General features: G+C 48.2%; 1 protein-coding gene across 1 annotated transcript in view; it reads left to right on the top strand.

Moving 5' to 3' along the window:
* Positions 1 to 10,376: 10,376 nt before the first annotated feature.
* Positions 10,377 to 20,273, top strand: part of CELSR3 (cadherin EGF LAG seven-pass G-type receptor 3) — a 105,944-nt gene continuing 96,047 nt past the window's right edge. The window contains exon 1 of the mRNA XM_063121362.1: positions 10,377 to 13,425. Within this exon, the coding sequence (XP_062977432.1) occupies positions 10,539 to 13,425 (2,887 nt within the window). The 5' untranslated portion in view covers positions 10,377 to 10,538. The remainder of the gene's footprint in view (positions 13,426 to 20,273) is intronic.

Raw genomic sequence — 20,273 nt, forward strand, 5'->3', positions numbered from 1 at the left:
CTCTTCCTTGTCACTGTCTTACTCAAACACTGGTGATGGGACTGGCTTCTCCATCATGCCTGAAGGCAACAGGTTAGTTTAGGGGTAATAGGGCAGTCTGTGTAGCACACACACACCTCTGTCCTCCAACACCTCATAGAATCATAGAATAGTAGAGTTGGAAGGGGCCTATAAGGCCATCGAGTCCAACCCCCTCACCTCCCTAGCATCTGCCATCTGAGGCAGTTGCCTCACTTTGCCTAATGGTAGGGCCGGCCCTGATATACACAGACACAGGTTGCTTCAGAAGTTCACAAAAGACACTCAGCACTATTATTTATTTATTCATTACATTTTTATACCGTCCAATAGCCGAAGCTCTCTGGGCGGTTCACAAAAATTAAAACCATGAAAAGCATAATAAAACAACCAACAGTCTAAAATCACAAATACAAAATACAATATAAAAACCACAACCAGGATAAAACCACACAGCAGAACTTGATATAGATTAAAATACTGAATTAAAACAGCAAAGTTTAAATTTAAGTTAAATTAGGTGTTAAAGTACTGAGAAAATAAAAAAAGTCTTCAGCTGGCGATGGAAGGAATACAGTGTAGAAGTGAGTGACCAAAATCCACAGTTGAGCAATACGTTGATCAGGGCCAACCAACATTCCACAAAAATGTGCAAGCTTTTGAGTTCTCCAGACCTCTTCATCAAGCTAGATGGTACAAAAAGCTGGGAGTGACAGAAGAAACAATGGTGGTCATGAGGTCTGCAGTTTAAACAAAGCCTTGGGTTTATAAATGTAGTGAGAGAGAGAGAGCGCATATGACCTCTTAGTCCAGGGTCTAAAATTACCTAGTTACACCACTGTGTCCATGTTCGCTATCCATTGCATGGGTTCTCTCTCCCCTCTTCCCAGTACCACAGGGGTAGGGAACTTGAGGCCCTCCAGTTCATAGAATCATAGAATCGCAGAGTTGGAAGGGGCCTACAAGGCCATCTAGTCCAACCCCCTGCTCAATGCAGGAATCCACCCTAAAGCATCCCTGACAGATGATTGTCCAGCTGTTGTTGACTCTCAACGCCCCCTCAGCCTCACACCATTAGCTATGCACTAGCAATAGTACAGTATATGGGCCATGCTGTCCTAAACCCCCGTGTAAGGTTTTCCTTCCCTAGCCGACTCTCCCCACCTTCTCAGCCCTGTGGCGACCCCTCTCTAGGCCTCCCTCGTTCTGTTTCCAACGAGGCCTGTGCCTTGTCCACCACCATATAATTCCTTCTCTTTGCCAAGCAGGCAGCTAGCCGTAAACAAGGCGCAAGGCTCTGCGGTGTGGAGAAAGTGGAGTTAGGCTAGGTCTTTCATTGGCTGCCGATGATGCAATAAGGGCTGAGGTAGGGACGGCTTTTAACATTTACCTTTAAACTCCGGGCTTATCTCGACTGGTTCAGACTGCGCCAGAGCCTCTTCCAATCACATTCTCATAGCGAAGCTGTTGCTGCCGGTTCGCTTTCCCTCCTCTTGTCTGAAGGAATTGAAGCAGCTCGCCTCATCTGAGGCGTTCCAGCGGCCCTCTGCTCCCCTGAATGACCTGCTGTTTAAACAGGTGCGGAAGTTTTCCCCCCGCATTAATTGGCTGGGCCGTGGCGGTGCGATCTCTATCTGTGCCACATAATTGGATTTTTGCAAGTTGGCAAGATCGGTCCATTATTCAAACACACGGAAATCTAAATGTAAAGTAATGGCTACAACTTAGATGAAAGAGGCTGGGGACCTATTAAATATTATCTCACTTCAGCAAATAATTAGATTTCCCCCCCCCCTCCCTCCTGCCACAGACAGGGCCTTGGCACCGATAGGTATTGAAAGGAAGAGAAAAACTTGTCTGATTTTGTGAATCCTGGTTCAATTTGTCCCCCTTCCTCTTAGCCATCTGACTAGAATATAGAGTACCGGCAGAATTAAAATGTGGGAGGTTGAAAACGTTTGCATTGCTGCGTGTGCCACAATGAGAGCGAGCCGTAAGCCCCAGAAACAGAGCCTTGTAGACAATGAACAGGCTGAGGGCCGGCTTAGAGGAAGCATTGGCGTGAGTGAAGAGGGTGGTTTCCTTTCCTCTATAATAACGGGGACAATGAGCCTCTGATTGGAATTCGCTTCCCAGCTCGGCTTCTATTAAATCATTGCAGCAGCCTCCCATTAGCCAGCTGAGCGCTGGCTCATGCCATCCACATGCCATAGCCAGGGGTGGCCAGGGCTGTACCACTGGAAGCCATCATTGGAACTGGCAATGGAAGATTAACCCTATGATGCAGCAGACACTCACATTTCACCAGACGGTTCAGCCACAGCTGAGGAGGCAAGAGGGAAGTCTGTGTGTGGGTGGGTGGGTGGAGGACACTTTGAAATGTTAAGCCTCTCTGGAACATCTGGGTTATATAGAAGACTTAGAGATTTAAAAAATGCCTGGCACGTTGCATAATATGATTGGTAATATGACTCTCAGTTCCTTCAGGTAAAAATTTAGACTTGTCCCAACTTCAGATTCCCCTCCCCAGATGTGCCATGCTGTTGTAGTCCAACACATCTGGAGGGCAGAGTTGGAGAAAAGTTGGTTTAAATGTTTTTACTGTTCAGATAGGGGAGATTCTTCAGCTAAAACAGACAATTATTTATCTGAGCAAAGAAGGAAACTACTGTAGCACTTGCACCGTCCCTGGCTTCTTGTTCTTTCAGAGTGCAGAATCCTGATCTCATATAAAGAAATTACCTGCCCCATATAGTAATTCTGCAACCACCTCAACTGTTGTTGTTGTTATTATTATTATTATTATTATTATTATTATTATTATTATTATTATTATTTAATAGCCCTCTCTACTGTGTGCCAATCTTCTCCATGAGATCAAGGTTTTAAGCCAGGAGTGGGGAATATGTGGCTCTCCAATTGTTGTTGGACTGCAACTCCCATCAGGCCTAGCCAACATAGCCAGTAGTGAGGAATGATGGGAATTGCAGTCCTACAATATCTGGAGGGCCACATGTTGCTCAACCCTGTTTTAAGACGCCAGCCTAAGCTCTCCTTTGTTCCTACAATATATGATTAAACAATTTGCAAATATTTCTAACCACACCTTTCAGCTATCTGTGCCCCCACCAGATATTGTTGGATTACAACTCCCATCATCCCTCACTATTGGCTATCATAGCTACGGCTGATAGGTGTTGTAGTCCAACAGCTTTGGATGTCCACATGTTCCACACCCCTCATCTAAAGCCTAAAGCACCCAACAATATTCTAAAAAATAAATCAGAATCCCCTCCTTTAAAAATGTGGGATGGATCTCTCAAAACGTAGAACAACTTCCTGACTGTTAGAGCAGTATGACAATGGAATCAGTTACCTAGGGAAGTTGTGGGCTCTCCCACACTAGAAACATTCAAGAGGCAGCTGGACAGCCATCTGTCAGGGATGCTTTAAGGTGGATTCCTGCATTGAGCGGGGGGGGGGGACGACTCGATGGCCTTATAGGCCCCTTCCAACTCTACTATCCTATGATTCTTTGAATTATTCATCATTGGAACATCTGAATGCTCCCCTGTACTTCTTTACATAAATAAAAAACCTCCTAATCTTGGTTTACTAAGTGGCAAACCAGGAAATGCAGCCTCTTTTGTACAATTGATTTTTCACTCAATGTCTTTTTGTCGTATTTGTGTTTCTAGTGTGCAGCCAATGAGCTGATAGTTCCAAAAGAGCAGTGAAATCCTATATGAGGAACCAGAGTTAAAGAAGGTGGCATGTTCACCCTGTAATTTGTCTGACAGCCCATTTCCAGGAACTATCTGATGTAACCAAACCCAGAGCTCAGTGTAATACATAAATTAGCCTCCTCACACAGGAGGCATTTGGAACTAGTGATTAAGTGAGATCAACTCCTCTCCTGAGCAAGGGGGGGAATGGGTGGAAGCTAATGTGTTTGTCACTGTGACCTGTGCTGTCCATTAATGTCAACGCAACTCTGGTCCCCACACTTGGCAATTCACTCTTTCTCCTAAGCACATGCTCCTGATTTTCCAAGTTGGAATCTAATCCTTGCAATGACTATATTTTCAATTGATAATTTAAGGGAAGAGAGTATTTCAATGTGCCGTATGGTCATGGGGAAATCTGGTTTTGTGTGTGTGTGTGTTTGTGTGTGTGTGTTTATTTATTTATTTATTTATTTTTTGCTTTTCCTTCTTAAAACAAATTAAGAGCATAGACATGATTGTCAGCTATAAGCAAGTTGTGTTTGGCTTAAAACAAAAACACAAAACCAGCCACTGGAATCCAGCCTCACTCTCATAGTCTTTGAGATCCAAGTACTCACGTTTGAAATCACCTATGAAGTGTGAGTCCTGTGTTACCTTCAAGACTAGCACCCGTCTTCTGGAATAAGCTTTTGTGGACTCTAGCCCATATGTTGACAATATGGAAAAGAGAACAGGGCTCCTGTATCTTTAACAGCTGTCTAGAAAAGGGGGTCTCAGCAGGTGTCATTTGTATACATGCAGCACCTGGTGAAAATTTATTTATTTATTTATTTATTTATTTATTTATTTATTTATTACATTTATATACCACCCCATAGCCAAAGCTCTCTGGGCGGTTTACAAAATTCACTCTTCATCACAACAGTGAAAGCTGCAGAAGTCCTGCCCTCTCGATCAGATACAAAAGAGGGCAGGGCTCTTGCAGCTTTCACTGTTGTGATGAAGAGGGAATTTCACTAGGTGCAGCATGCATACAAATACCTGCTGAAATTCCCTTTTCTAGACCACTGTTAAAGTTACAGGAGCCCTGTCCTCCTTTCCATATGGTCACACTACTAGCCCATTCCTGCCACTGAAACCTTCACATATATACATATGCACATTGTGGGTGGTGCACATTGTGGGTGGTGGAAAGAACTGAAAACAGTGGAGTCAGAAGGAAATTCAATGCAAAAAGTACTGACAGCCACGTTATTAACAATGGCTGTTCCCATAACAGTTGCTGCTGGTAACACAATAATCCTGGCACTTGGCAAGCCAATTAACACATGAAGCAAGCAATCCTACTGCCTCCTTGGGTCCATAGGATTGATCAGAAAAAAAAAACTTCCAAGGTCTTAAATGAAACTTTTTTTTCCTGATCTCAGAGCCCCCTTCTGGCCAAAATGGCTCCCTTTCCAAGGTTGGAACTCTGATCCTGGGGAGGGCAGAAAGGCATAAGTTGGAGAAGTGCTGGTAAGCAGGGAGGGAGAGCAAACATCTAAACACCATTTAAGGCTTTGGGACTAAATTATTTGAAGGGCTGCCTTCACCCATATCAGCCTACCCATCCTTTAAGATTAGAAAGAGAGGCCGTTATCATTTGCCCACCTGGGGGAGCAGTTATGTGGGTGATCACATGTTGAGAGGGCCTTCTCTGCAGTGGCCCCACACCTTTGCTGCCATCAGAGGTCTCCCATACTCTGTCTCTCATACTCCTTCCTTTTAAGAAGGTCTTCTCTAGATATAAGTGCTGCTGCTGCTGCCGCCATTGTTGCTGGTGGTGGTTTTACTGTTGACTTTTATTGTGTATAAGTTTTTGCCGCTTTTAATATTTTAACTGTTTTTATGTATTTTATTGCTGTAAGCCACCTTGAGAGGGCTTCTGCCTTGAAAGGCAGCCAAGACATGTTTTTAAATAAATAAAAATAATTTAAATAAGCAATTCAGCACATGAACATAGTTAAAATCATAATTCTAAAATTATAAATACACAGTAAAATACAATAAAAACCTTCACTACAACACCAGGAAACAAATAAAATGCTTGCTTGTAATGCAAAAGTGTGCACAATTAAATACACATTCAACTGGTGCCTGAATGACAACAGCACTGGAGACAGCTGAAGCTCTACTAGAGAGGAGTTCCAGAGTCAGGGTACCCCCACTGAGAAAGCCCTGCCTCATGTGGTAGCCCCATGAGCCACATTCTTTAAGGCCTCCACAAGCAAGGCCTCCCTGGCCAATCTTAAATCCCAGGTTGGTAGTGGGGAGGCATGGCAGGCTGGGGGACTTTGGGAGTTGTATTCCAACACACCTGGTGACACAATGTTGAAGAAGGCTGGCTTTGTCTACTTTGACTGTAGTTTTTGTTTGTTTTGTGAGCAGCAGGGCAATAGTAAAACAACAAAAGGGTGAAAAAAAGTGGGACAGAGAAAGATGGAAATAAAAGCTGTGCTTTCTGCCTTCAATCAACAGTGTGAGCATGTCATTCCAGCAGAAAATTTCCTGGTTCCCTGTTTTAATTAAATATTTATTTTCTCGAGAAGGAGCTCACTCCCTGCACCCATGCATTAAAAATATATATATTTAGGGAGCTGGGATGGTGGATCTGAAGAGTGGGAGCTTCTGACTAAATTGGTACAGTCATCGCAGCTGTAGGGAAGGCATATTCAAAGGGGAGGGGGCTGGAACCCCAGGGGGGTGGGGGTTGGCATCTTCCTTGCATGTTAGTGGAGCAGAAAGCAAGGCTAGGAGCGAGGGAAGGAAGGCGGGGAGGGGAGAGAGAGAATGGGAAGGGCAAGCAACGTGATGGCGTATGTCAAACTGGAAGGCAGCTGTCCTGACTATGGCACGCAAAGGGTGCCAAAAAGCATCATTCCAATATTCTATGCCAGCTTTTCCCAACCAAATTTATTTGACTTCACCTCCCATCATTTCCCGTCAGTTAAGTTGTCTTAGGGGGATGGGACTGGGGAAGGTTGATCTATACAATTCAAGGTCTTCATTGAGTAACCTACTCCAATAAAGTGGATAGTGAGATCTGATGTGGCAGTCTTTTATTATATTTTCATCCTGCTTATTCTTCACTAAGCTTTGGGTGGTGCCTGTGGTTTTCTTGCATGCACCAATTTCATTTTTGCAACAACAATTCTTTTAGATTGTAAGCCTGTGGGCAGGGACTGTCAAGAAATACTTTTGTAAGCCGCCATGAGAGCCTTTTTTGGCTGAATGGCGGCATAAAAATCCTTAAATAAAATAAATAAATAAACCTTGTGAGGTAGGTTTTAGGCTGAAAGGGAATGGCCATCTTTAGACCACCCTCTGAGTTTGATGGCTTAATGGAGATTTAAACCAAAAATCATCCTAGTCCAACACTCTGCCTGCTGCATCACAGTGCCTCTTGTTTGAACCATACTTAGAGTAGACCTATTGAAGTCAACAGGACTCACGTTAGTCATGACTAATGTGGGGATCTATTTCTCCAGTGAGCGATCTATCTAGTTCTTTCTGCCCCTGACTTCTGTTTGTACATGTTCCTCTCTTAACACCAGGTGCCGGTACAGCCTTGGCCCACTTCCTTTAAACAGCAAGGCTAAAGTTGACTCCTAGTTCCCAGGAATGTATTTGAAACAGAGCTTCAAGAAGAGCCTGCATAAGACAATGAAGTTGATTTGCCTCCATACCCAAAAATAGTCTTGGGCTCACTCCATATCATACATGTCCACAAATTTCCCTTAGACACCCTCGTCTTTCACCCTTGACCCTTCACCCTCACTGTCCAGTCTGTTCTTTAGCAGATAGTCTAATGTCAGCTTCTTTATCATATCCCAGTATCCTCTGACTTGATGCCAGATTTCTCTTTCTTCAAAGTGTTCTGACCCTTTTAGAAATGAACTGTTTCACTGGATTCAGTTGTCTTCCATCCTCTTTAGAGGGTAATGTGTATTACCTCACTGACTTCAAAATGTGGTGAGCCAGGCCTGCTAGGCACTCATTCTGCTGCGTGGGTCCTGGGCGTCTGGCCCAAAGTTCCCCGCTGACAGATGGCATCAGTACTTCAACAGATGCATGAAGTTAATGGAGATCTAAGTCTGTCTGCAATCTGATGTGCACTTACTTGGGAGTAAACCATTGAATTCTGTGGGGTTTATCTCTAAGTAGGCATGCATAGGATTGGGTTTCATATCAGTTAGGTTCTAGTAAGCCATCTCTCTTCTAGACTAATACTATGGCTATTATTCTGGAGCTACTTTTAAAAGGTTCTGTTTCTTGTGGGAATATCAGTTCCTCAGAAAAGATAGCTGATGTTCATTGTTTCAGAACAGTTCTGCACCATCTGCCACCTATAGAGCACCAAAACTTTGTGCTCTGTCTTAGGAAAAAATAACCACTCCCATAATCACTAATATAGTTTCAAATACCCAATTCACCAGTCCCTATGCATTAAAAGGGGTAAAGCCCTCTTTACCATCACGATGTGTGTACAATCAACTGGTTCAATTGGCCTAAGGAATAATCAGAAAGTGTTGTGATAACTTTGAATAGATGCCCACAGGACCAAAAACGGGGATCCTTAATCTTCCCTCCACACCAGCACCTAGTTAACTGAGGGTCACACCCACCTGAACACCTTAATAGAGGGTCCTTTCCTCACTAATTCTCCCTTGCAGTGCAATCCCATGCATCTCTCCTCAGAGGTCCCGCTGATTTCAATGGGGCTTACCCCCAGGAAAAATGGGTATCAGATTGTAGCCTTCGAGACCCACCCATTTCCTAAACGCCCTAAGTCAGCCTTCCCCAACCTGGCGCCCTCCAGATGTGATGGACAACTCCCAATATTCGCAGCCAAGCTGACTGTAGGAATGATGGGAGTTGTAGTGTAGCAATCCGGAGGGCGCCAGGTTGGGAGAGGCTGACCCTGATCCGATCCCAGAGTTCCGGATCAGCATGTCGGACAGCTCCCGGCGCCCTGGGAGCGCTTGAGCCGTGCCCGCCCCCGGGAACGCCCACTTCCCACTCAGCCGCGACCTTCTCGTCCTCACTCACACACACTCCCGGCCCCAGCTGCCTCTCCCTTCGCCCTCCCTCCCCATCCACCCCCCAGCCGCGGCCTCCCCCGCCCAACCCCGTTCTCTCGCCATCCCACCTGCCCACAAGGAAGATGGCGGAGGCGGTGGCTTCAGCCTCCTACGCCAGACGGGTGGGCGCTACCACGGCAGGGCGGCAGGAGGGGGGTAGGCGGGAGGGCGGAGCGAACCATCGGGGCAGCCGGGAGCCATGTTGGGGCTGCGGGAGGAGGCGCTGCCGCCGCCGCCGCCGCCGCCGCTGCTGCTGCTGCTGCCACGGAGCAGCCGGGCCCGCTGGGAAGGCAGCCGCCGCCGCCGCTAGATAGATAGATGGTGGAGGCGGCGCAGGCGGCGAAGCGGGCAGAGGCAGAGGCGAGGCGGGGCCGGGGGAGCGCCGGGCCCGGGCAGCCGGGCAGGGGGGCGGGGACGGGGACGGGGCCGAGGGACCATGGCTGAGCCGCCGCCGGGACCGCGCCGCCGCCGTCCTCGCCCACGCCGCCGCCTGGGGCTGCTGGTGCCGCTGCTGCCGCTGCTGCTGCTGCCTCCTTTGTTTCCCCTCAGCCTGGGGGAGCCAGCGGGCAGAGGGGAGCGGGGCTGCGGCCGCCGGGCTGCGCCGGAGGGGCCGAGCGCTGCGCTGCCGTGCTTGGCTCTGGTCGCGGGGCTGTGGGGAGCCTCCCGCTCCGCCGCTGCCCAAGGGGGCGGCTGCCGCGGCGCTGGCTCGCGCCCCCAGGCGGGGCAGGGGCCGGCGGCGCGCGGTCCCTCTCCGGCCGGATCCGTGGCCCCGCCAGGCGATCAGGCGAGGACTCGGTGTCCAGCGGGCGCCCGCGGGGCGCGGGGCAGCAACAGCTCCTCCTGCTTGTGGATTATAAACGCTTCCGCACTTCTGCCGGATCGCCCGAGCCCGGCGTGTTGCTGCTGGACGACCTGGCAATGCATCGCGCGGCTGGCTGCGCTTGGGTCGGACTCGCAGCGGACCCCGGACACCGCCTCCGGCCCTCCCCAGCCCAGGACCGGGAAGGGGGCGACAGGGCCGGACAAGGGGGCGTCTAACGCGAAGAGCCGTCCGACCCCATCCCACACGCGCCATCTCGGCACGCCCGCAGCCCGCAGCCGACCAGCCCGTCTCTGCTTCCAGCGGCTTCCCGGCGCACGGAACGGGACCTCCGCCTGCGTGCTAGCGATCTGCGAGGGCCCAAGCTGTGCAAGCGCGACGAGGGGAGCCGGGAGCCCGGGCACGCCGCCGCCTCGCCTGCCCGCCATGCGCCTCGCCGCCTCTAGCCGCTCAGGCACCCACTCGCCTGTCTGCGGCTGGTTCGCCTTCTGGACCTGCCTCCACCTCTGCGCGGGCCAAGCGAAGCACGCCGGCGTTCCCTGCCGCTGCGCCGGTGAGTGTTGGGCGACAGGCCGGGAGCGCTGCTGCCCCAGGTCCGGGGCTGGGAGAGACGGGGCGGAAGCCGTTTCAGCACCACCGGCGCCCGGGACAGCTCCCAGCGTGGCGCCGGAAGCCCAGGCAGACGTCGAAGGCAGCGAGCGACAGCCGCCCGGTCCCGTGCCCTGCCGTTCTCTTCCTCCGCTTGGCTCGACCAAAGGCTGTTTACAAACTCTTTGTTTGGGCGTGGATTTTAGGAGATCATCAACTCCAGCATTCTTGTCTTACTTGCCCTTAAAACCTACTCATCCAACTATGCAGAAGGACCCAACACATTCCTCCTGTGTCCAGAAATGGAGGAGGAAGAGGAGGAGGAAGAGGGAGGGGGCACGTCTCCCCTTGCTGAGGACCAGGAGGGCAGTCAATCGCCACCCCCTCTTCCCTCAGTATAATTACCAGGTCCAAGTAGCTGAAAACCAGCCTCCAGGGACCCCTGTGATAACAATGGCAGCTCAAGACCCTGATTCAGGTGAAGCCGGGCGCCTGTTCTATTCCATGGATGCCCTGATGAACAGCAGATCTTTGGAGTTGTTTAACATAGATTCCCAAAACGGCCTCATCAGCACCACAGAAGTTTTGGACAGGGAGAACATGGAGCTGCACTACTTCCGCGTGACTGCTGCAGATCACGGGGCTCCCCGGCTTTCTGCCACCACCATGGTGGCTATAACAGTGGCAGACAGAAATGACCACAGCCCGGTCTTTGAGCAGAGCGAGTACAGAGAGACCATCCGAGAAAACGTCGAAGAAGGCTACCCAATCCTACAGCTGAGGGCCACTGATGTGGACTCTCCCCCCAATGCCAACATCCGATATCGTTTTGTAAATGAACAAGCAGCCCACTCTGTCTTCGAGATTGATCCCCGGTCAGGGTTGATCACCACCAGTGGGCAAGTGGACAGGGAGAAAATGGAGAAATATTCCTTGGTGGTGGAGGCCAATGATCAAGGCAAGGAACCTGGTCCTCGATTGGCCACCGTGAGGGTCTATATAACCGTCCTTGATGAGAATGACAACGTCCCACAGTTCAGTGAGAAGCGGTATATAGTCCAGGTAAGAGAAGATATGAGGCCCCATTCGGAAATTTTGAAAGTGACTGCCACTGACTTGGACAAAGACAACAATGCTTTAGTTCATTATAACATCATCAGTGGGAACAGCAGGGGCCAATTTTCCATTGACAGTGTGACCGGTGATATACAAGTGGTGGCTCCTTTGGATTTTGAAGTGGAAAGAGAGTATGCATTGAGGATCCGAGCCCAGGATGCAGGGCGGCCTCCTCTGTCCAACAACACAGGGATGGTGAGCATCCAAGTGGTGGACATCAATGATCACGCTCCCATCTTTGTCAGCACCCCCTTCCAGATCTCTGTGTTAGAAAATGCCCCTTTTGGGCACTCAGTGATCCACATCCAGGCCGTCGATGCAGATTACGGAGAGAACTCTCGCCTGGAGTACAAACTGAGTGGGCTCTCGTCCGACACCCCCTTTGTGGTGAACAGCGCCACAGGCTGGATTACTGTGAGTGGCCCCTTGGATCGAGAAAACGTGGAGCACTATTTCTTTGGGGTGGAGGCCCGAGACCACGGCTCTCCATCTCTGTCGGCTTCTGCTAGTGTCACCATCACTGTGATGGATGTCAATGACAATCGGCCCGAATTCACCCAGAAAGAATATTTCATTCGTCTCAATGAAGATGCAGGCGTGGGCACTAGCGTTCTCAGTGTCACTGCAATCGACAGGGATGTAAATAGTGCCATCAGCTACCAAATAACAGGGGGGAACACCCGGAACCGTTTTGCCATCAGCACTCAGGGGGGAGTGGGACTGATCACCCTCTCTTTGCCACTGGATTACAAACAAGAGAGACGCTTTGTGCTAACAGTGACAGCCTCTGACCGGACTTTGCATGATAATTGCCATGTTCATATCAACATCACTGATGCCAACACCCATAGGCCAGTGTTCCAGAGTGCCCATTACCCTGTCAGTGTTAATGAGGACCGTCCTGTAGGCAGCACCGTGGTAGTCATCAGTGCCACTGATGATGACGTTGGGGAAAATGCCAGGATCACCTACTACTTGGAGGACAATATCCCTCAATTTCGGATTAATGCAGACACTGGGGCCATCACCTTGCAGGCAGAGCTGGATTACGAGGACCAGGTTACCTACACGCTGGCAATTACAGCTAAAGATAATGGGATCCCTCAGAAAGCAGACACAACCTATGTGGAAATCATGGTCAATGATGTCAATGACAACGCCCCTCAATTTGTCAGTGCCCACTACCAAGGCATCATCTCTGAGGACAGCCCTCCTTACACCAGTGTGCTCCAAATCTCCGCCACTGACCGGGATGCCCATGCCAACGGACGGGTGCAGTACACCTTCCAGAATGGAGAGGATGGCGATGGGGACTTTACTATAGAACCCACATCTGGGATCATTCGCACAGTCCGCAGGCTGGACCGCGAGAGCATCCCTGTCTATGAGCTCACTGCATATGCTGTGGACCGAGGGATTCCTCCCCAAAGAACCCCTGTCCACATTCAAGTCACTGTGCAGGACGTTAATGACAATGCCCCTGTCTTCCCAGCGGAGGAGTTTGAGGTCTTAGTGAAGGAGAATAGCATTGTGGGCTCTGTGGTGGCCCAGATCACAGCTGTTGACCCAGATGAGGGGCCCAATGCCCAGATCATGTATCAGATTGTGGAAGGCAACATCCCTGAAATTTTCCAGATGGACATATTTTCAGGTGAGCTCACAGCCCTGATTGACCTGGACTACGAGACCAAGCCAGAGTATGTCATAGTGGTGCAGGCCACCTCCGCCCCTCTTGTTAGCAGGGCCACAGTCCATATCAAGCTCATTGATCAAAACGATAACAGCCCCATTCTTAAAAATTTCCAGATCCTCTTTAACAACTACGTCTCCAACAAATCCAACACCTTCCCATCTGGGGTCATAGGGAAGATACCCGCCTATGACCCAGATGTGTCCGACCGACTCTTCTACACCTTTGAACGAGGAAACGAGCTGCACTTGTTGATTGTCAATCAGACTAGCGGGGAGCTCCGCCTGAGTCGTAAGCTGGACAACAATCGTCCCTTGGTGGCCTCAATGCTGGTGACCGTCACAGGTAAAGACCGTCAAAACTCTTTCAGTGATTGAGGCAATGTTGCATTTCCTTGTGCTATAACATTTGGGCCAGCCTGTTAGCTTATGTTAAATGATGCCAAGTTCTAAGCTTTTGGGCCATTATGCCATTGGAAGCCTAGAAGAAAACAGAAAACAGGGAGAGACTTCGATAGTAATTATGCTGGCGGATCTTTTATTTATTTTTTCCCAGCTTCCTTTAGGGCGTAATAGCTCAGTGGGCTACCAAAAAGGCAAGATTTGATTGCTCACTATTATCTCGTGGCAGACTCATTTCATAATTTATTAGACGGAGCCAGGTTCCTGCCCTGAAGAGTTTACAATCTAAATTAGATAAAGTGCACACAAAGGAAGGAAGGAAGGATGTAAATTGATAAGATAAACCTGCTTGTTGCATGGAGAATTCAAAAAGGGAATGGAGGGGCTGCCTGGATGTTTTCTCAGTTTTCTTTTCATACAATGGCATAACAGCCCAGCAAATATGGACGGTGTTACGGCAAGGCCTTTGGAGGGCCTCAGAGACAGTAAACATAAATTCTAGGGGTTCAGTTATAACAAGCCACAGAAACTGGAGAACTTTGGCTGGATAGCAGTTGTCCCCACAGCTGTAAAGGGGGGAAGGAGGGAGAAGAGGGATGCCCTGAGAAGAAGAAGAAGGTACCAACTAGCAGAGTACAGCTGTGTTGCTGTTGCTGTGGTTGTTTGCTTGTTTGGTCCTTTTGAGCCACAGTTGTCATTTTGAATTGCGCTGCCGGGTTGCTTTGATTATTCCCCAGCCTCTCCAGGAATAGCATGGAGATTCCACAGCCAATTGGAATAGTGAGGAATAGCTTGGAGGTGGCCACAGTTTCCACATGGCTTGTGGGTATCAGACACATTGACTTTGCATATCTGGTACCCCAAAAACACCCTTGTCTGGATTGGGAGCACCCTGGACATGTGCCAAAAAGGGGCAGGTTCCTTTCTTACCATAGATTCACCATGGCTGCCTGTTGTTCTGGTCTTCCCTGCAATACATGAAAGTTCTGAGTGGCAAGGAAGGATGTACTATTTATTGGTTTAAAAACACTTCTATCCTGCTATTCCTCCCAAAGGAGATCAGAGTGATGTACTTAAAAAATCACGAAGCAGGCCATAGCAATAAACAAAACTCACAGCAGCAATCGTCTCTAGGAGTGCTCAAAAGCCTGATTTCAAAGAAAAGTTTTAACTCTCCTCCTTGTTTAAGGAGCCACATGGATCACCTGAGGGAGGAAGTTCCAGAGGCATGGGGCCACCACAGAAAAGGCTCTCTCATGTTATGAATATCTGGAGGGGCAGACAGCAGGGCCCCTGTGGAAGATCATAGGAAGGTAGTCTTTTAGGGGGTGGACTCGATGGCCTTATAGGCCCCTTCCAACTCTACTATTCTATGACTCTATGACTCTAGGTCTGAAGTCAATTAGGGATGTATAGATAAAAAAACAGCACTTTGAATTGGGCAATTCAGTTGGTATAAAACAAGGTAACATGAGCCCTCTATCATACTAAAAGAAGCCTGATTGCAGCATTCTGAATGATTTGAAGTTTCCAAACAGTTTTTAAAGGCAGCTCTACTTAGAGCACATTGCAGTAGTCAAGATGGTTGCTGAATATGTTAAATTGGCTTACAAATACATTGAAAGAAACAACTGTTTGTTGCCTTTGACCAAATGCACACAAGACCTTCCTTCTCATCTCCCAAGTCTCAGTTTTCCCATGTGTAAACCATGGTGAGACTGAATTACTTTTGCAAATGTCTTTGCAAGCAAAACATGAAGAGAATACAGAAGGGTTACCAGTTAATTTGAATTAAGTTCAAGAAGTGTTTAGGGCAGAATTCCCAAACTTGCTGCCCTTCAGATGTTTTGAACTTCAACTCCTATCAGCCCCAGCCAGCATGGCCAATGGACAAGAGTGCTGGGTGTTGTGTTCCAAAACGTCTGCCTTGAAACATGAAGTGGCAATGCAGAGAAGGTCTCTGAGCCTGTGCAGAGTGCCTTTCCCTTTCCAAAGTATAGAAGCCACACATCTGGCTTTGGGAATAAAGGCTTCTGGGGCAGAGGACATGACTTCGAGGCATGCTTTTCAGCCCTGGCTCTTCTCCTTTTAAGAATCACGTGCTCGACATTTCCTTTAAATGCATCTCTAAGCCTGTGGCTCAGTTACATTTCCCAAGGGCCCTCCCCTCTCTCTCTTTCATGGCTGAGGTGCACATAACGTAATGCTTCAGAGTTTTCCCCAAGAAACAAGATGATTTTTCCCCCTGATGGCTGATCAGATATTGCTCTTGCCGGCAGTTAGATACTGCCCCTGACCCAGGTGCTGAAAATATCAGTCCCTCTCACTGTAAGAAGGAAAGCATTCCACACTTTGGAAGCTGAGCAGGCTCTGCCCAAGCCCCTACTGTTTCCTGACCAAGGTTTGGCCTCAGCTTCCGATTTCATCAAAATTGCTCTTTTTCATTTAATTAATTTCATCAGTCATATTAACATGCCTTGTCAGCGTTTCTGCCTTGGCTACAATCTCTTCTTTGTCCTCCCTGCCCTCCTAGAAAATGGGGTTTTACATGGGCTCAGAGTATTAATCCTACTCCTATTTAATGTTACACTTGTAATACCAGATTATCAATTTCTCAGGTACATTTTTCTAAAATGTGTTTGTGGCTCTGGCAGGAACCAGGGCAAGAACTCCCAGCCTCCAATTATAAAGCAGATTGTCCACGCTGCCGGCTTGAACTATAGCAAGCGAGCTCTGTGTGTGTGTGTGTGTGTGTGTGTGTGTGTGTAAATAAATGTGTCTCTAGAAAACACACCTGCTCTGTAAGGAGATGTGATTTTAATCTGATGGATGGGAATCAGACATAGAGAACGGGTTACACCCAGAGCCAAAGGTCGTTGAAGGAAAGCGATGATATGGCCAAGAATAAATATGCTGATGACTTGAGCTCCTGGGCTCCCTCGGTTTCTAGCAGGAGGTGGCTTAAAAATGAAGCCCTAATCATGCCAAAGAACCTGAGTGTGACTTGTGGGAATGGGTGCAGGAAACCCTGATTGTGGGGTCTGGGGAAAGAGGAGAAGGTTGTATCAGTAGCACAGAGGCTTAGTAACCCAGCTGTGTCTTGGGAGATGTACATTATTCATGACTTTCCCCACACCCATAGCTATCAACTACCCCCCTTCCTCCCCCCTCAAGACTAATTTAGGGAGTGGGCTGAGAAAAGGCAGACCTTGTTTCCTTCAAAAGAGAGAGGCACATGGATGTGCTTGGTGCAGCCGGCTGGGGCTCATTGCTAGATTGGGGTTCTTCAGGGGTTAATTGTAACTGCAGGGCAGGGCGGATATCGTATTCAGGCACACATAGAGAGGGAGAGAGGGAGGGGGGATAGGCATTCGGGCTGATTACTGGAGAGCTGCGCTGACCTTTTCATGCTTCTGCTGGGGTGTGCTCACGCAGGCCTCTGCCTCCCTGGCACACTTAACCCCGCACAAAGGCAGGAAGAAATCACATTTTCAGGTCTCGCATTAAACTGCCTTAGAACAACAAGGCTCTTGAAATGACAATCTTGTCATATTTCCAGTGTGGAAATGAGGAGAGAAAAGGCGAAGCTCACGGAGGCGAAGAGAAGTCCGGAAAGCAAATTAGGCAAAAGGAGCCCTTGCTCAGGGGTGGTGTGTGGGTGTATAGTGTGTGTATGGAGAGGGGGAGAGAGAGAGAGAGAGAGAGAGAGAGAGAGAGAGAGAGAGAGAGAGAGAGAGAGAGAGAGGTTGGGCATCACCTTGCCTTTTGTTGATGTTGATGGCCGCTGAGGATGTTTAGGCCCTTCTATAGAGGAACAGCTGCTTCTTGCCACCTCTGGATTTGTTTGTTTTTTTATTTTGTTTTTTATTTTGTTTTTTAAGGAAAAAATCTATTGTTTGTCGAGGATCTTCTGTGCCAACCTGATACTGTATAAAACAAAGTACATGAGCTTGTGGCTGAAATCAATGCACAATTAGTCATGCCTAGAGAGAGGGAGCGGGCAATTTACGAAATGGATCTTAATGGATGGAAATCCCGGTCTTATTACATCGTTCAATAATGCACAGAAATTAACATGGCAGCCTCGATCTGTAACAGAGAACGCACGTTTACTTCAAAAGATCAGCAGCAATCAAAGTTTTTTTTTGTGGGGGGGGGTTGTTTTTAAGTTTCAAGCCAAATTGATCTCACTACATGAGCTGCATTCATTCCTATGCAGGGATTTCTCATCCTATAAACTCAACAGTAGATGGAGCATCAGACTTAAACAAGCTTTCTCCAGCCAGGTACTCTTCAAATGTGTTGGACCACAAGTCTCATTATCCCCAGCCAACATGGTATGATGGGAGGTATAGTCTAACATCTGGAGGGTGCCAGGATTGGAGAAGGCTGATTCAGGAATTATCCAGCTTTGGGCAAGTTATTGGCTCAGCTTCTGCCCTGGGGGCTGGCTATACATGCTCAAAGCCCTGTGGTGGCTGCAAATTGACACAGCATCCGTTAGAGGATGCAGCCAGAGATTCACAGCCACCATGGGGCTTTTCCATAAAGCTGCATGGTTAAAAAGTCAGGGATTTTCCCCGACTTTTTCAGTGGGAATGAAATCACCTGGCTCTTCTGCTGTCTGACCTCACTCCGTGGTCAATCCAAGGAGGCATTCTGGGAGATTGGCAACTGGCGATTGGTTGCCAGAAGCCAGGAAGAGGGCAGTGTTTGGGGGGCAGTTCCAGTACCTGGATTACTGCCAGAAACCCCACACTCCCTCCTTGGTGTGGGAATTACCAAATGCAACCCTGCAGGAGGGAAACCGTGGTATTAGGGGGAACCCGGCACCAATGCAGCACTGTCAAGGCAGTCCCCGGGACACATGTAGTTGCTCTTGCACAACAGTCAGTGGTCCCAGAGAAGATGCGCGTCACGATCCATATCAAAAGACATGTCCATATAGTTTAGTTAGGCCTAGATGGGCATCAAATTATAGATAAGGATCCTTCCATGAATGTATCTTCCATCTGTTAATGGTGTAACATCCTTTGGCTGGTCGGAGTCCTACATAAATGATAGTGAGATTAGATTAAAAAGTGGAATAAAAGCTAGATTGCAGCCTTAGTTTACCAAATTACATGGTAACGGTGTATACTTATTCCATTTCTATCTTGCGAGTGCCTGTTATTGATCAGAAGAGTCTGCCTTTCATGGCTTTAATTCTAGACATGTGAGGAAGAAGAATGAGGACTGTGACCCACTGTTAGCCTAAAGGTTTCAACTGAATCAACCAATGATGAATAGATAGAAGGTTCTGCATTGTATTAATAGGTTTGACTTAAATTGTATATTACTGTGGTCAAAAATTTTCTTCCCAAAGGGAAGTGAATCTGCACAAACTAGCAGAGTTTCTCTGAGGTGGGAGGGCAAGAGTCCTCCCTGATTCTTCCATTATCTCTGTGAAAGGTCTCACATCAAAACAACTCGCGTGGAGACAGGAGCTGGTTCCCTAGAGATAGGCAGCACTACAGAAGTCGGTTGCTTGGGAAATTAATTCTGGGGGTACAAAGTCAGGTAACCAGTGGGATACACTTGTACCAGACCAAGGGCAAAATGCAGACGAAGAGCAAAATTAGTTTGCCCAGGAGCATGGGTCTGCCACGGAAAACAGCAGATCAGTATAGAGTTCCCCCACACCCTCTTTCCTAGGTCAGCTGACCCAGTGTCCTCTTGTCATCACGCTGTGCAACCTGCCTGCCCCATTAAAAGCACCAGCCAATGATGTGGAGCGGGGCTGAGATCACGCAGCATCATGATGTCAGCATGGCTAGGTCATACTAAGATGTCATGAGTAGGGTGACCATATGAAAAGGAGGACAGGGCTCCTGTATCTTTAACAGTTGTATTGAAAAGGGAATTTCAGCAGGTGTTATTTGTATATATGGAGAACCTGGTGAAATTCCCTCATCATCACAACAAAGCTGCAGGTGCCCTGCCCTCTTTTAAATCTGGTCACTCTAGTACAGCTCCTGCATATATACAAATGACACCTGCTGAAATTCCCTTTTCTATGCAACTGTTAAAGATAGAGGAGCCCTGTCCTCCTTTTCATATGGTCACCCTAGCCTTGGGATATTTTGATATACCAAAACAAGAAGTTGGATCATGTCTTGTTGCTTAAGGCTTTGCTTGATGAACAGTTCTTGCTTCTTAAACAGCTAAATTAGTGCTGGCTAGGTGAACTCTCAGGCAGGACTGTAGATCAGAGTGACTGCTGGATTTGGCTTGATCTGCCTAGCAGGAACTAGAAATCCTGGGAAGCAGCTAAATGGGAGCCTCTGTGATCTAAGGCAGCCATCCCCAACCTGGTGCTCCCCAGATGTTTTGGACTTCAAGTCCCAGCAGCCTCCATCAACCTGGTCAATGAGTAGAAATGCTGGGAGTTGTAGTCCAAAACATCTGGAAGGCACCAGACTGGAGAAGGCCGGTCTAAGGCATTGCAGTAGGTATTGCAAGCAGTTCGCCTTTTTCCGTTCATCTTCTTTACAAAATGTCCTAGTTCAGTACTTGAATCTTCCAACGAATAATGCTATGGCAGCATAGGAAAGTCCTCTGCCTGTGAATCTGGAGAGCAGCTCCTGTAAGTCAGGGCAGACAATATTCACCTGGGCTGGATGCCCTGTTGATCTGCATGTCTTAAAGCCTAGCATCCCAGGTAGCAACTGGCTTTCGAAACAGAATTATGCATTGGACCGAAAACCTGCCTTTCAGGGTGAGGAATCGCTTCATCCAGACTCTTCCTGATAC

The sequence above is a fragment of the Elgaria multicarinata genome, chromosome 3, assembly GCF_023053635.1.
Source record: "Elgaria multicarinata webbii isolate HBS135686 ecotype San Diego chromosome 3, rElgMul1.1.pri, whole genome shotgun sequence".
Taxonomy (NCBI): domain Eukaryota; kingdom Metazoa; phylum Chordata; class Lepidosauria; order Squamata; family Anguidae; genus Elgaria; species Elgaria multicarinata.